The 16,177-nt window shown below is 37.5% G+C and overlaps 2 protein-coding genes across 3 annotated transcripts; both read left to right on the top strand.

The window, feature by feature from the left end:
• Positions 1-3,655: 3,655 nt before the first annotated feature.
• Positions 3,656-8,980, top strand: gtf3c6 (general transcription factor IIIC, polypeptide 6, alpha). Of its 2 annotated transcripts, none has more exons than XM_042496440.1 (6): positions 3,656-3,792; positions 5,327-5,407; positions 5,523-5,586; positions 7,113-7,157; positions 7,247-7,354; positions 7,762-8,980. In XM_042496440.1, exons 1-6 carry the CDS (start codon positions 3,769-3,771, stop codon positions 7,887-7,889), a joined length of 450 nt encoding a protein of 149 aa, XP_042352374.1. In that variant the 5' UTR covers positions 3,656-3,768; the 3' UTR covers positions 7,890-8,980. The 2 variants fall into 2 exon arrangements, with proteins under 2 accessions (XP_042352374.1, XP_042352375.1); XM_042496441.1 differs by having other exon boundaries at positions 7,765-8,979.
• A 293-nt stretch (positions 8,981-9,273) lies between these two features.
• Positions 9,274-15,885, top strand: calub (calumenin b). Its single transcript, XM_042496613.1, has 7 exons — positions 9,274-9,345; positions 11,303-11,541; positions 11,709-11,902; positions 12,011-12,177; positions 12,270-12,330; positions 12,586-12,785; positions 14,504-15,885. The coding sequence occupies exons 2-7, from the start codon at positions 11,321-11,323 to the stop codon at positions 14,606-14,608; spliced, it is 948 nt and encodes a 315-aa protein (XP_042352547.1). The 5' UTR covers positions 9,274-9,345; positions 11,303-11,320; the 3' UTR covers positions 14,609-15,885.
• Positions 15,886-16,177: the final 292 nt, after the last annotated feature.

A 16,177-nucleotide genomic window follows, 5' to 3' on the forward strand; every position in this document is an offset into this window, starting at 1 on the left:
CCAGAGGTTGTTGTTTTCACTGTAATATATAGTTAGCCCTTCCACCAATTTACCCTGTCAGCGCTAATGGGGCAATTAACCACCGTGATACCCCCCAGGCAGAGGGAGAGCCAAAAGCTCCCCAACTCCAAACTTGTCTTTATGACATTTATATGACAAAATGTGGGGGAAGCTGGGGACCCATCTGACACCTTGGAGGGTCCTTAATGTCACTCCCCCCGCTGGCCCCCGCCCCTTTCTGCCCCAGGGTATGGCACAGAGCAAGAAGCGTAATACATCATGTACAGGAGAGGCCTCGTCCAGCAGGGAGAAAACTTTGTACTCAAAAGCTTCAATTGGGCAACTCTGATTTACACACTGTGTCCACTTTGACTCTGAATGTAAACTGGCCTTTGTAGTGACACACACACACACTTACAGTTAACACACTCCACCTTGACCTCTCCCTTCATTTGGTGTCCATAAGTCCCTCTGTCTTTGTCTCTGCTCACATTCCCCCTGTCCTTCTTACATCCCCAAGGAGGCAATAACCTCCCGAGCAAGTGCTTCCCCTTGAGCCGTTGTCATAGTAACTTGCGGACTGGTCGACATGACAACCCCACCATGGTCCAGAGATAGATGATCGGCCAGAAATGGGGAGGGAGAAGGCACATGGGGGATTTGCACCCCCTTTAATTTGGTTTGCCTGATTCTGATTCAAAATATTTTTTCTCGCTCTCTTGAGGGTGAGGTTCATTCAGCATCAACCTGCTTTACATTTATACAGGTATTTACAATTACTGTCGGCCTCGGAGCAACTCCACTAAACGGTTACCGACCTACGGCACCTGGATGAACGTTGTACAAACGTAGCAGTAAAAATATGAATCTTTAATATTTTGCTGTTCCCCTTTCCAGTATTACTGCAACAGTGCTAAAAAAATAGTTTCTACCAAAGCAAATTGATAGAAATGATGAGCGCAGGAAATCTGTATGTTTTTACACTTTGCCCTTTTAGGGCGTCAGACTGTTTGTTGTTTACTATCTATTTTCATGTGTAGAAAATTCAGATATATCAAAGACCAGGGGGATAAAAATATCAATTTATTAAATCTTTTTCTTCTTAAGATTTAATTTTTCCATCCGAGCAGCAATTTATTGACTTTATTATACCAAGAGTTGAATATGTTCAGTATGGCTGCAGTTGAGTAAATCATTCATACCTCCTTTTAAAAAGAAAATGCAAAAATTTGCCAGAACGTTTACTGAACATGCATGACCCTGACATTTTTTGGTGCTCAGACGATCAAAAGCTCGAGTGGTTGTTTAATTTTACATGTTTAAGTTTGACAATTTTGTTGCAAAGACCAGACTAGAACAAAACATAAATTGCTTAATTAGTAGCCTAACATTATTTTGATTTTTTCAGTGCAATACAGTAAATGTCTCTGTCAGTGATTCATAAACTCAACTACACAATAATGATTTCATTGAATAGGATGTTATTGTCACCTTTTTCCATTTGTTTTTTCTTAATCCCATCTGATAATGTGAACATTGGACATTGTGGGGGACACATATAAAATAGGGGGTTATGGGGTCCTCTGCCAGAACATTTTGAGCATCAAACACATAATTTCCTGCATTCTGATGAATTTTTATGCATCATTGTCTTGCCTTTTCTGCATCGATTTATGATGTAAATATCTTTAAGTTAAAACTAAAAGTCCTCTGCCACTTTAATGTTTTCATTGAAGGGGACAAATGCATGTTCTTAATATTGCGGGGGACATTTCCACCGCCTCCCCCCAAAATCTGCACATATGCATAGATGTTTATAAGTCACAATAACCGATGGTTGACTCAGTAGTTTTGCACAAATATAATTCAATTCATTTATCACATATTTTATTCATTACAACTGATCTGGTTTTCATAATTTACCAGTTGTTGTTCAAGCAGAGGATTCGGTGTGAAAAACGTGTCTCTGTACAGAAATCCTGAGTGAGATGATGAATCCCAGCCAGCTCCAGCAGCGCTGCCCCTCAGCTGACCCTGATCTCTGACCCCTGTGTACAGGGAAGCAAACCAAAAGAGATATTGCCTACAAGGATCAATATGTACCATTATTAATCAAGACTTCTGAATACATATTATATTTCAAATATATCAAATTTCTTATATTTTAATTATACATAAAAAAAACTTTAATGGAACAATCTACAAGATGTCTAGTCATGCATTTTGAGGCCAAAAATATAAAAAAAATAATTCAAGACAATGATAAATGAATAAAACATTCAACCTTTTATTCTGGGAGCTTCATTTTTCTGTTAGTGAAGAATTCCTTGGCTTTAAACCTTGTTGTCTTTAAACTGCAATGAAACATTTGTTTGATTGAAAATAGATGTTCTGTGGGTTGTTTGCCGAAATTCAATGGCGTAAACAAATTAAACATGAAAATTCCCTGCCCCAGATTAAAACTATTAAAACCATGTTGATGAATCACATATATCTTTAGCTCATAAATTATATTTTTATACTTAACTACAATAATGATAGATATACATTAGTAGCAAAAAAAGATTTCTGATTGATTGACAATAAATGCCTTCCACAGTTGCCTCAATTTACATGTTGGAAAAGGAATAGGATGAAGTATGAACATATTTAATCCTGAATCTTTAATATATAATTAAATTATTAATAGAAATGCCCTTATAGAAATCTAAGGCTTGTTATATATGTACCAGGGTACACATATACACCTTATATCTAAACATGTACAATTCCGAGCATAGAAAAAAAATACTTAATACACCCCTGTATACTATTTACATAATATTAAAAAAATAAAAATCTTAAATTATTACAGGTAATAATAATAAATATATATAATCAATAGTTTGCAGCCACCTGTATACATAGATCCTCATTTACCTAATTTAAAAAATATATGAAAATACATTTTAAAAAATATATATGATGTGTTTATAAGCAATAGTTTGTTGACAGGCACTGGCCTTCCTCCTTCACATTACAAAGGCAAACTAAAAAACCTCAGGTGCCCTCACCTCACACACATACATAATCAGGCTAAATGGATTGATTTTGTGCTTAATATTTTCCCCCCCTTTTTGTGCACTTTGATTATGCTTCATTCGTGCCTCCTGTTTCTCTTTGGATTTGGATACGTTTGATGTGTGTGTTTTTTTCGTTTTTGTTGCCTTTGCCTTTTGACATATGAATTTCTCCTTGGGGATCAATAAAGTGTATCGTCTCATTTCATCTCATCTCATCTCATCTCATCTCATCACCTCCGCTATGGTCTCCTGCAGGAGAGCATTAATAACATTAATGTTAAATGTGGATGAGGGTGCCTACAGGTAGCCAATATTTAGATCCAATCATACTCGACCATGAGTAAAATGAGTGGATAGATTGACAAACAGACAGACACGCAGTCACACAGACAGACAGACAGACAGATAGATGTGTGCAGGGGGCGGAGGGAGGATGATTTCATTGTTATTCATTCCGTTTCCAGTTCACATTAAATGGTTTTGCAACAAAACATGCTAAAAAAAACTGAGCAACAGCGCCTCTCGTTGTTCGGGGCCCGGAACTGAAAATAGGCGAAGCAGAAATAAGAATTAAAAGGACCTCACGGGCACCGTACATTCGCGGAAGCATTCAAATATGAATTGAAAAGGGATACGTGACTTATGAAGATAAAACTCCAAGAAAGACGTTTACCTTAATCTTTATCTTTGCTCCAGGACTTTCAACATGGAAGATGAATGGGAAGAGGAGGTACGACATTCCGTTAGCGCGCTAACGTTTAGCATAGCAGCACAAACGAGAGCTTCACGTGGCTAGCATGCTAAGATAACTAGCCTGGAGTGTAATGTGAATTAAATGACGACTGGTTTGATGTCAGCATTAGATTTTATGTTAACTTTAACCTTTCAAGTGAGATTTTCTGTAACCAACGTCTTACTAAATATCGGTTTGGGTTTTGGGGTGCATTAATGTGCATTTATGTGAGTGTGTGCGACATAGTTCATTCATTTTCAGACCAAAATGTGTGTGTGTAAAACCCCTGGCAATGGAAACGGTTTACTGCGGTGTGTTGTAAATAGGCCTACTGTGTTTTATTTTCCCCATTAAGCAAATTGGACAGTTGAAAAATTAAATCCTTTCTTTATTTGAAGAGAGTAGTCGCTGTGTACATTTCAATTACTAGTCAAAGGGATTGTACTTTATTTAGCGTAGTAGGGGGATGGTTAATTATTTATTTATTTTTTAAATTTTTGTAGCTAAAAGTATTTTTCCTTGAGCCTCTGTGAGTGACTGGAGGAAAACGCTTGACCCTCCCTCCTAGAAATAACCATATCACTCAGTTTCTGGCTGTGATAAATACTGTGATTTTGATGAAAATGAAAGTGATATTAATATTTTATTTATATTTTATGTTAAATTCTATATTTAACATACTTTGATAAATTTTTATAGGTATTTAATATTTTAGGATTTTACTGTTTACATACTGCACTGCTTGCTTTATTTATTTATTTATTAAAGTAATTCTTTGCTAACCCAGTGTTTTATTGAATATAATGTTATTATTTATTGATCATAGAGACCTGGGTACTTAATTTCATTCTTCTCCTGTATTGCATGGCTGGAAGGAAAATAAAGAATCCTTGATCCTTGAAAACATGTCTTTTAAACCCACCTGGGGATTATTTAACCCTTTGAAACTTGAGCAAATTGGCTTGATGTCTTTAAAAAACACCAAAGAAGGCAATTGCAATAAAAGAAGAAATGACCCCAAAATTAGCAAGAAATTAGTTTTTTTAAAAAAAAAAATCTCAATTATCTTAGTAATAAAAAAAAAAACAAATGAAGAAAAACCAACAAAAACAAGGAAATTACCTGGGGAAAGTGCTTACAAATGTATACTGTTTCTGTAACATTATTTTAAATATTAAGTTGTAATAATTGGAAATAAAGCTTTTCCCTAGGTTTTTTTTCCCTAGAACTAATTTTCTAAATCTACTAATTTCAATCAGTATGTGAAATATTTTTTATCAAGTTGCTTGTTGCCTTTTCCCCCATGTTTTTGAAAGAAATTGCACAATTTTTCTCAGATTTCAAAAGTGTAAATACACAAGAAAAGTGATGTTGCTCCAGTCTTCAAAGGATTAAAGTATTTAACAACATAAGTTGTCCCTACCCTAAGCTAAAACCAAAAACAATAACAATAACCTCACCTGTTCTGCCCCAGCCCTCCCCACCCAAAAATAACCAACAATCCCTTTTTTTTGTCTTTTTGCATGTTTAGGAGCAGCTTGTCGTGGTGGAGCTCTCTGGTATTATCAGCAATGACTTCCTGTCCAAGTGTCGGGGCACGTGTAAGATACTGGTGAGTCTCGGATATTACTGTAATGTGCTAGAAAAAGAGAAGAGGCCCCATGCATGGCATCAACACCAGTATAGGTCTCACTACACTAAATAGGTTTTTTGTCCATGTGTTCCAGGATATTGACAGCGAGAAGCCCATGATGCAGGTTGGACAACATGTGTTCGCAGGTCAATACGAAGGTAAGAATTAGAGCTGCAGCAATCAATCGATTAATCAATTAGGTGTCAGCTATTAGATTTATAGCCACCTCATAAGTTTGAATAATTTTTTTTAGTTAAAACAAGTTGAAATTCTCTGATTTCAGCTTCTTAAATATAATTATTTTCTAGTTTCTTTAAACCTCTGTGATAGTAAACTGAATGTCTTTGGGTTGTGGACAAAGCAAGACGTTACCTTGGGTTTTGGGAAACAAAGAATATCATTTTTCACGATTTTCTGACATTTCATAGTCCAAATAACTTATCAAGTAATCAGGAAAATAATCGACAGATTAATCAAAAATGAAAATAATCATTTGTTGCAGCCCTTGTAAGAAAGATTCCCCCAAAAAAGCATACAGATTAATTGTATAGCTCCACTGACATGTGCCTGCTCTTAAAATACATCACACTCTCCTTTCCCTTTTCTCAAAGCAAGTCGTGATGTATGAAACATGTCTCTTTACAACCTCCGAAGAGTTTCTAACCTGTCTCACTCTGATGGTCTTTCATGTAATGTGTCTTTTCACATAGTGAAACATTTGTATTGATGGACTTTCATGTATTATCCTGTCTTAGGTAGTGTCGGCTACTTGCTTTTCTGCTTATTTCTTTTCTTTTCTTTTTTTTTTTTAACCTGCCCAGAGACAACAGTTGCAAATTAGCTGCTAGCTAACTGGTGCAATTACTTTTAATTGTGCGCTGTCCCTGTTGATTCTCCTTCTCGCCTTCAAGGCTCTCCATAACCTCGCAACCCCGTACCTCTCTGCCCTCCTTCATCCCTACACACCCTCCCACAGTCTTTAGTCATCTTCCTCCATGCTCCTCACTTCACCTCCTGCTTGTTTATTCTCTGTGGGGTCTAGAGCTTTTAGCCATGCAGCCTCTCGTCTCTGGAACTCAATCCCACAAACCATCCGTGACTCTCTCTCCATCTTCAAATCCCGCCTCGAAACATGCCTTTTTAGACTGTATTTTCAGCCTTTTCATGTATATTGTTTTACTTTTGTCCTGATATTTTGCTGTTCTGTTATTGTTGTTTCTGTAAGGTGACCTTGAGTGTCCTGAAAGGCGCCCATGAATAATAATAATAATATTAACATATTATTATTATTATTAATAATAATAATAATTATTATTATTATTATTATTATTATTAGCACTTATAATTATTGTTGTAATTGTTGTTTATTTTAACAACAATTAAAATTAAACCAGAAACGTTTTCACCACATTCAGTGACTTTTGTGTGTTCAGTAATGAAGAATGGTCCAAACTGCACCCACCAAAGTCACATAATCATAGAATCAACAGCATTATTACTATATTGTTTACAAAAGAAGGTACCGAAATGTTTATACATATATATTAAATAAGCATGAATAGTCATTCGGATGCTAACAATTTTTCCTGCATGAAAGAGCTTCCATGAACTCCTAAAATAGATTTTATCATAAAAAAACTATTTTAAATAGAATTTTTTTCTTGCCATCCTTCGCTATTCAAAGATGCTTTGGGAACTTGCGTGCTGTTCGAGGAAGGACCACCAAAAGGTAAAGTTCTCCATATATTTTCAGTTCATTGTTGTGTGTCAGGTTTTTTTTTCTTCCTGTCTTTTGCTAATTTTGATGCATATCTGCAGGAAAACCAGACAGTGTTCCTGATCTCAAGTACATGTGTCACACCACAAAGAAACTGATGATGCAAAGAATCTTCCTCATTGAGAAAAAAGAGGGAGAAACCAGTACAGGTCAGTCAGAGCAGCTTATCTCTTCATATTGCAAAATCTGTTGTAATCTCTTTAGTTAGGATACATTTTTGTGACATATTTTTACTTGGGCTCCTAGTGTTAACGGGTATGTGGTGATGCAATTGAGGTCCGTAATTAATGTGTATATTTTTTAAATTGTGTTCATTGCTGGGCAACATTCCTGTCTTACAGAGGCTGTACTGAGCTGTACCATGTCATGCTAGCTTCTCAGTAAGGGGGTGTAATTTTGGCAATGGAAAAACGGCATTGGCTATTTAACAGCGGTCCCTTGACCTTGCTTTTTCGGGAGTCAGCTCTTTTTTAATATTACGCAGCTTTTTCAAAGAATCAACTTTGCTTAACATTGTTCAAAAACCTGATTATGTCTTTTTTTTTCATTGTCCCAGCAGGAAGTGGTGATAGCAGTGTACAGATGGACACAACCTGTCAGTCCAATCAAGAACGAGACAATCAACAGGAAGAGACAGAAGACGATTTGGACAACACAGATTTGGAAGACTCAGCAGTGGGCTGAGATATGGAGGCTTTGCTTTGGAGGCTAATGACCTCGTCTGGAGACACCAGCAGTTGTGAGGCTGTGACGAACTTCACATCTGAAACAGACAATTCAGAGACAGTTAGATTTAAACATTTCAGCAATAATGAGAATACTCAGTATTACTCTGTGTCAAAATCCTTTTGCAGAAACATTCCAGCCTCGTCTCAACTGAGCTTAAAAATAAGTTAATTTAAAATCTGATGCGCTACATAAAAAAGGTGAAATAACACCCAAAGGGAAAATAGGCTTTTACAAATCATAATGTAAATCCGCTCCTTTCCTTTCACATAAGAGGGGTCTGTTATAGAAATGTGGCTGGAGACCTCGGCTTAGCAGCAGGAAGTCCTGTCATTGTGCCGCTCTGATATCAGCAATTTTTGTTTCTCATGATCACAGTGAATGTTTAACCAGCAGAGGGGGAGAAATCTGCCTGAGTGCAGCTCGGCTCAGTTTATGGTAGAAAATTAGAAAAAAAAAATGAAGTCATTATTTTTCACATTTTGATAAAGACTTTTCATTTGTATATTAAATTAATTGGGCGAACAGAACACTTGCATTATTTATGTGTTTGCAGGTCCTCAAAGACCCTTCAGTTGTCTTAAATTTGATTCATAAATAATAAGCCCTAAAAGTAATTAAATAGCCTTAAATTTGAAATTTTCATGTCCTAATTTTATCTTTTTTAATTTGTACATATTTTTAAAAAATACTCATTTTGACCTTTTTTTGTCAAAAATTAGTCACGCTCTACTGCATGAAAGTCCAATTTTCTGCTGTTAAAAATCTTTAAACCTACTACTGAACCTAATATCTTTTTATACTTGCGTATACCTATGGGCAAAATATAGCTTAACCTACCTACTTCTGCACATCACCACACATTATATACACATACTTATCTTTAGATCATTATATTTTTTCTTATTAAATGTTTAAAAAAAGAAAAACAAGGATTTGTCTAAAAAAAATCACCTCGAAAAGATTGTTAGCATTACATGAAGTGACTGAGTTTAAGTGTCTGATAACTGTTGATGCTCTTTAACCTGAATTTTTGAGTGACTCATTTATTTATCTTTGGGTTTTTTGTATTGTTTTGGGTTTTGAGTGTGTAGGTTGTCGATTTTCCTTTTTTAATTTATTAAATAATATTCGAAAATGCACTGTTTTGTGACTGCCAATGTACCATTTACCTGTGCCACACCGGAGTCTGTTTTATGAATGAACCAAGTTTTGTTGACTTTGAGGACGTGGCGGTTCTCGGCCAATCCAATCACCTGTGCTCACTCAAAGTGGACCAATGAGCAAGCGACATGGCACTCACGTACTCGGCGTCTGATTGGTCGGCTGGCATTTTAGCACAGGAAGTGCATGGGTGTGTTTCCGCTGAAGGGAGGGACTTACGCTGCATCGACGAACTTCCCTGAAGACACCGGTGAGTTCTTCTGATAAAATGTGGTTTAAAATACTAAAAGTAACTGAAATGAGCGTCTCGTATAGCTAGTGTGAAGAAAGACGAAATACTGGCAATTAAGTATTTGCTTATTTATCTGTTTTGAACGCGTGTAATTGCGGGTTAGCAGGTAAAACTGAAGGTACGCTGGGTTAGCCAGCCTAATTTAGGTGCCTAACCTTTGATTTTGGATGGTAACAGCGACTAACTAGGAATAACTATCACAAACGATTGCTATCGAGTCGTTAAACAAAGACGACGGTGAGATTTAAAGTGACACAGGTCTGTAGATACTGTGCAGTGTTACACGAAAGCAGTCAAGTTTACCGTGAACGTCGTTCAGTCAGAGGATGGTGAAATAGTAATATTTTTTCTCACAGTACTGCAGTAAATACACTGATGTTACAATGTCGTTATACAACTTGATGGGCTAGCAGTTGATTTCTGAGCATATTGCAGTCAATAATCGTCTCTCTTAACCCTTTGAAACCTGAGAAAATTGTTAATGAGCATCTTAACAAGAAATAATCCCCAAAATGATCAAGCAAATAATAAGTTACAAGAAAATTACGTAAAAGTAGCATTAAAAAAGAAAATTAAAGGAAATTACCTGGGGAAAGAAGTGTGAAAACCTAAAATAACAATCAAAATTTAAAAAAATCCTTTTTACGTATTCTTTCTGTAACATAACATTAACTGTACAATTGTGATAATTATATTTTCTACTATATATACATATATTTTTAGTCTAATAGTTCTCTCTCCCTCTTTCTAATTTTTCACCCCTTACATCCCTTGCCAAATTGCCCATTGCCTAATCCCCTATGTTTTTGAAAGAAATCGAGCCTATTGCTCACGATTCAGAGGCTTAAATGCTTGTAAAAGGTGTCTGAAACTTGGATCAACATCAGTTTTCTCGTTCAGCATTCAAAGGGTTAAAGATCTTTAACACATGCTAACCATAACATAACTCATTTCAAATTCATTTGCCTAAACTGCTATAGATTTAGTTATGCCAGGTGTATTAAATGATTAATTACATCTTCAGGGTGTTGGTTTATAAGCTGGTCTGTATGGATGAAAATGTTAATATCTTGAGATTTATAGTGCTGGTGTTAACATATAAGGGATTTCAAGCATACCAGAGGTGGACTAAATAAGGGATTGCATCAGCTAGAACAAATGAGCCACGCAGTCCACCTCTCATAGTCTGAACTATTTGCTTGCTCTGAGTCATGCACTTCTGAACTGCTACAGAGCTCAGTCTCTTTAAAGGTCCTGTGTGTAGGATTTAGGGGGATATAATGGTGGAAATAAAAATAATCAGTATGTTTTCTATAGTGTATAATCACCTGAAAATAAGATTCAGTATGTTTTTGTTACCCTAGAATGAGCCTTTCGTATCTGCTTTGGAAGCCGGTCCTCTCTAAAGAGATCGCCATGTTGCTCCGACATGTTTCTACAGTAACGCAGAACAGACAAACGGAAAACTGGCTTGAGATGGGGACATTCAAGTTTTGCATTTTTGCATCTGCCACCATAGTTTGCAGCCCCTTTATGCGGAGCAATGTCAGAAAAACAATTTTTGTTTTCATGTGAAACTGTGTTTTTACCTGTTTTAATCACATGGTCCATTTGTTTTGGAGAGTAAGAGACCAATGCAGATAATTCAGCTTCAGGCAAAAACCTCCTGAACAAAGAACATTGAAGGAGTCCTAATTGGTAGGAGTTTCAGCTGGTTGTAGTCTACAGTCATCATTACTAGATGCTATAAAGTCTCCTTACATCGTTCACACTGGATCTTTAAGTTGCTGTAATCAGTACAAAAAGTGCATGATAAACTTAAGATAGGCCATAATATTTGAAGTTCAACAGAATACAGTGTTGAAGCAATAACAACAGCTTTTTGACATTATCTTTTTACCCCTTGCTCTGACAGCATTTGCACATACGCAGGATGGAGCTGCGACCGCTTGTCATGTGCTTTGCTCTCTGTGTGGTTTACGCCACCAGCAAACCCACTGAGAAAAAGGACCGTGTTCACCACGATGAACCCCTCAGCAACCGAGAGCACGATGATTCAGAAAACTTTGACTATGACCATGAAGCCTTTCTGGGACAAGAGGAGGCCAAGACCTTTGACCAGCTCACACCAGAGGAGAGCAAGGAGAGGCTCGGGTGAGAATACATGTCAGGGTGCAAAACCTTTCTTGAAACAGTGGAGTCACTAAGGTAATGGCCTAGTTTCTCCTCAGGAGCAGCAAAGTTCATCTGAGGTGATACAGCACAAGATGATATGAGAAAACAGGTTGATTATTTGCCAAATTTCTTTCATATATCTACAGCATGTTGGTTGAACGTATAGATGAGGATAAGGATGGCTTTGTCACAGTGGAGGAAATGAAGAAGTGGATCAAGCATGCACAGAAGAGGTGGATCTATGATGACGTGGATCGTCAGTGGAAAAGTCATGACCTCAATGGGGATGAAGTTGTATCCTGGGAGGAGTACAAGAACGCCACGTATGGCTACATTCTTGGTATGGCAGCGGACTTCTTTTTATTACACACACACACACACACACAAACACATATTAACTTTGCCACACGTGCACACACTATACAAAGTTACGACATCTGACTTGCAGATGATCCCGACCCCGATGATGGCTTCAGCTACAGGCAGATGATGGATCGCGACGAGAGGAGATTCAAAATGGCTGATCAAGACAATGACATGAAAGCCAACAAGGAGGAATTTACAGCCTTCCTTCACCCCGAGGAGTACGACCACATGAAAGACATTGTAGTTCTGGTGAGTGACGAACGTTCACAGGTGTTAAATGATAACAGTAACACTGTTTTACACCCTGTCTCACTGCCCTGTGGTCTCTTTTCGTCCTATAGGAAACTATGGAGGACATTGACAAGAACGGAGATGGTTTAATAGATTTAGATGAGTACATAGGTGAGTTCTTACAGTCCATTGCCATGTAAGCACCATCAGTTTTCACCACAGGACGGTGGCAAACCAAAGCATAAAAAATACAAAGTAAAAAGTGTAAGAAACAGTGAGTGGTAAATGTTTGAAGAACCGGTTTGAGGAAGCTGCATGAATGAACTTGTTTGGTGACGTGTTTGGCACTTTGACAGCAAATACTGCATTTACTTGTTACAAGAAGCATTGTAGCATCAACTACAACAACAACTCTCTGTGCTCTAGGTGACATGTACAACCAGGAGGGAGACGCCACAGAACCTGAGTGGGTGAAAACAGAAAGGGAACAGTTTACTGAATTCAGAGACAAAAACAAGGACGGGAAGATGGACAAGGAGGAGACCCGAGACTGGATCCTGCCAAGTGACTACGATCATGCTGAGGCCGAGGCCAAGCATCTGGTCTATGAGTCAGATTCCGACAAAGTACGTACTGTAGAATTAGTAAACTATTTCACATTTCATGAGAAATTCATTGTTCACAGGAACTTAACTTCCCATCTTATTCACTGAATACTGGGGGAAGTGGAACTGCGTGTGTGAAAGCTGATACAGCACGCACAAATGAGTCTGAATGATTGCACTGCGGGACAGCAATTGCTGTGAAAAATTGTTTCATTTAGCTTTATATTGTCATTGCAAACAAAACCACCACAAATCACAAAGAAGCACAGACACATGTTTATGAAATAAATACTTAAAAAGCCTGTTTGTTACATGCCTGCAGGAAAATCTATCCATCCAGTTAGGGTGCTTGTCCCTCTGTCACAGGCATGAAATGTAAACAAACTACTGTTAGTTGACTGATTTTAATCACTCTGAAGGCTGTACCACAAAGTTCGACAGAGCCACGTTGTCTTTGCCTTTGCTGACTCGACAAACCCAAAAGCCTTAGACAGAGGTAACATGTACTACAGAGGTGTTTTTGAACTTGCTCTGTTAACCCAGACTTGTTGGCACTCCTATAAAATAAGTCAAATGATGTGTTCAGCGTTTCAGTTGACTCTTCAGATTAATCGATATCGTGCCGCCAACTTCTGCCTTTGAAGAAAAATGAAAGCGTTACAGTAAAAAGCAACAATGTTGGTCAGATTAAGGCAAGAGAGGAATGCTGGTGGAAAATTTCTTGTGAATTTACAATAAATGTATTTTACCATTCGTTAACGTGCATGTGATGCAGTAAGTGATATGATGTTACATAAAATTTGATAAAGTGAATTTATAACTCATTCCCACAGATAAGAGTCTGTACTACATTATTTTGTTGCCGCTATCCAGTATGCTGATATATAACAACTCATTTGGCCAATATTGATATTGATATATCCACCTTTTCCCACCTAGCTTTTAGTGATCATCAAGTCTTGTCACTCGTGTAATTAACATCATATTATGCATACTCTTAAAGTGATGGCCCACCAGCAGATGGAGACATAAAATTAAATGCTTTTCAGTGTACGTAGTATTTATTAATTTTGCAAAATAAGAAAAATGCTTCAATTTAGTGTTGATGTTTTGTACATTATCACTTTGTCAATTACAAAAATGTTTATATCAGTTTGTGATATTGGCAGAAATCTGCAGGTTGACATATCCCAACATTTCATTTTAAAGCCAGTATCCTCAGATACAGATGATGTGCCAATATAACCATACATCCCTACTGTGACAAGAGCTTTTTAGCTGATTTCAAGCCAACATTTTAAACAAAAAGTGGTCCCAGCCAGATTAGGTCTACAACATAAGTTACTGTGGCGGTCTAGTCATGTCAAGAGAAAGCCTCCTTCATAGGAAGGAAAACTTACTTTAGACTCAACATGCCTCGCTAGCACACTCATCTGATTTTGTGGTACAGCCCTCTGGTTTTGTGCTTTTTTTGTTTGTTTGATCTCATCTCAGTCCTGTTTGTATGAATAGCCCTTTGAGATATGCTCATTGTGTAATTAAGATGAGAAAAGATGTCTTGTTTATTGTCTGCACAGAGTGACACAAATGCAAATCATACAAGACATACCAAGTACCTACACTAACACACAATAGCAACATACAGTCCTTCCATATCTTTGTAACAGTTCTTTTTATAAAGTCTTTGTGTACTGACACAAATGCAAGGCTCATCGTGTGTGTTACGCTTCCTCCATCAGGATGGCCGTCTGACCAAGGCTGAAATTGTGGATAAGTATGACCTGTTCGTGGGCAGCCAGGCGACTGACTTTGGAGAGGCTCTGACCCGACACGACGAGTTCTAGCATCCATCTGCCTCCAAAGACTCTGTTCATCTTGTGTACCACCTCACTCCTCCGACAGTGGATGGAGTAATTCAGACAAGATAAGCTCGCCTAATCCAACGCCACGGACAATAATTTATTTGATCTCTTGAATGTGTCCCATTGTACACACACTAACGTTACACACTAACAGTGTGACCTTGTGCTCAGTTGTGTTTCAGATTGGGATATACCGCCAGCCCTCTCTCTGCTTTCACACACTACTCTTCCCTTATTCCAGGTCAGGCGAAGAACAAACAGTGTTAGATGACTTTTTTTTTTTTCCTTTGAAAGAAAGATTTCATGAAATAGCCATGTTTTGTCGATGAAACCATAAAAGAACAAGTTTAGTTTTGCAGTATACCGTATAGTTTGTCGTACTGTTTATTTCTGCAATGCACTGGACTGTGAAGAGTAAAGCTGATCTCTATCCAGTAGAACTTGTTCTACTCCTCTGTCTAATCATGTTATAATCGGACCCAAACTGAAAACGCTAATTGTTGATTCACTTGTACTCTATTTTCAAGTCTTCATTGATCATAATCTGCTAATGCTGGAGTGGAGGACGTTGGGAACAAAGAGTAAATATTAAATTCCAGTGACGATGAAGACTATTTGCACTAGTGCAATACAGTATCATCAGTGGGACTGCGCTGTGTTTGCTATACTGGTCCCCAAAGCATCCATGTTAACACGAGCTACACGTCCTACATGAGGGCGAGCTGTGTGTTAGTTGAAGGATTCAGTAGTGAATGATTTAGGGATGGATGGATGCTTTGTCCTCGAAGCTGCCTACTTGCTTCTTTCTCATCACCTCAATAGTGTGTTTGTGTGTGTGTGTGCGTGCGTGTGTATCTGTGTGTTCATATGTAACTTGCATTCTTGATTGATTTGCCCTTTTCGATGTTATGTTTTGTTGGATTCAGCTGAACTAACTATTTTGTGTGCCAAGCAAAAAAAATTTGTCCCGTTTTTGTTAGCAGTATGAAAAAAATGCCCCCCCAAACACCCTCACTTTACCCTCCTAAATATGTTTGTTATGCTTGTATTATCACTACCACCATTTATAACCACTGTTGAGAATTTTTATGGTATACTATAATGTATATGATAATGTTTTTTTACAGGCTCACTGCAGCGACCACCCTTCCACTTGTGACTTTACTGTAAATAAGTTGTTGGTCTGCAGAGCACTCTAACAATCAGGTCCAGTTTTTGTGATTTGAGAAGAATGTCTCAATAAAACAAACAAAATTGGAGCTTTTAGTCCACTGCATTCTTTGGACCTGAAGTACTAGTTGTCATTAGTACTTCACACACTAGTTGCCTCACTTGCTATTACAAGTGAGGATTGCTCACTTTGTAACCAAGCTGTTGTTCTCAGAGTTTTTTTCTGTGGAAAGCCAAATATACTAATACATAGGTCTTTCACTTGCCACTTTAAAAAACTTAGGGCTCCATATTTCTAATAACTGTTTAAAATGATCGTGTGAAGTATTCAGTTTAAGTTGAAAATGGTCAGCGTTGCATTAGAGTCTCTGTTTTTCGCAG

The sequence above is a fragment of the Plectropomus leopardus genome, chromosome 11 (assembly GCF_008729295.1).
Source record: "Plectropomus leopardus isolate mb chromosome 11, YSFRI_Pleo_2.0, whole genome shotgun sequence".
Lineage (NCBI taxonomy): Eukaryota > Metazoa > Chordata > Actinopteri > Perciformes > Serranidae > Plectropomus > Plectropomus leopardus.

Coding starts and splice junctions, on each gene's coding strand:
- gtf3c6 (XM_042496440.1), top strand. CDS start 3,769: ATGGAAGATGAATGGGAAGAGGAG. Junction 5,587..7,112: donor GTTCGCAGGTCAATACGAAG/GTAAGAATTAGA, acceptor CGCTATTCAAAG/ATGCTTTGGGAACTTGCGTG. Junction 7,355..7,761: donor AGAGGGAGAAACCAGTACAG/GTCAGTCAGAGC, acceptor TCATTGTCCCAG/CAGGAAGTGGTGATAGCAGT.
- calub (XM_042496613.1), top strand. CDS start 11,321: ATGGAGCTGCGACCGCTTGTCATGTGCTTTGCTCTCTGTGTGGTTTAC. Junction 11,542..11,708: donor GAGAGCAAGGAGAGGCTCGG/GTGAGAATACAT, acceptor ATATATCTACAG/CATGTTGGTTGAACGTATAG. Junction 12,331..12,585: donor AGATTTAGATGAGTACATAG/GTGAGTTCTTAC, acceptor TCTGTGCTCTAG/GTGACATGTACAACCAGGAG.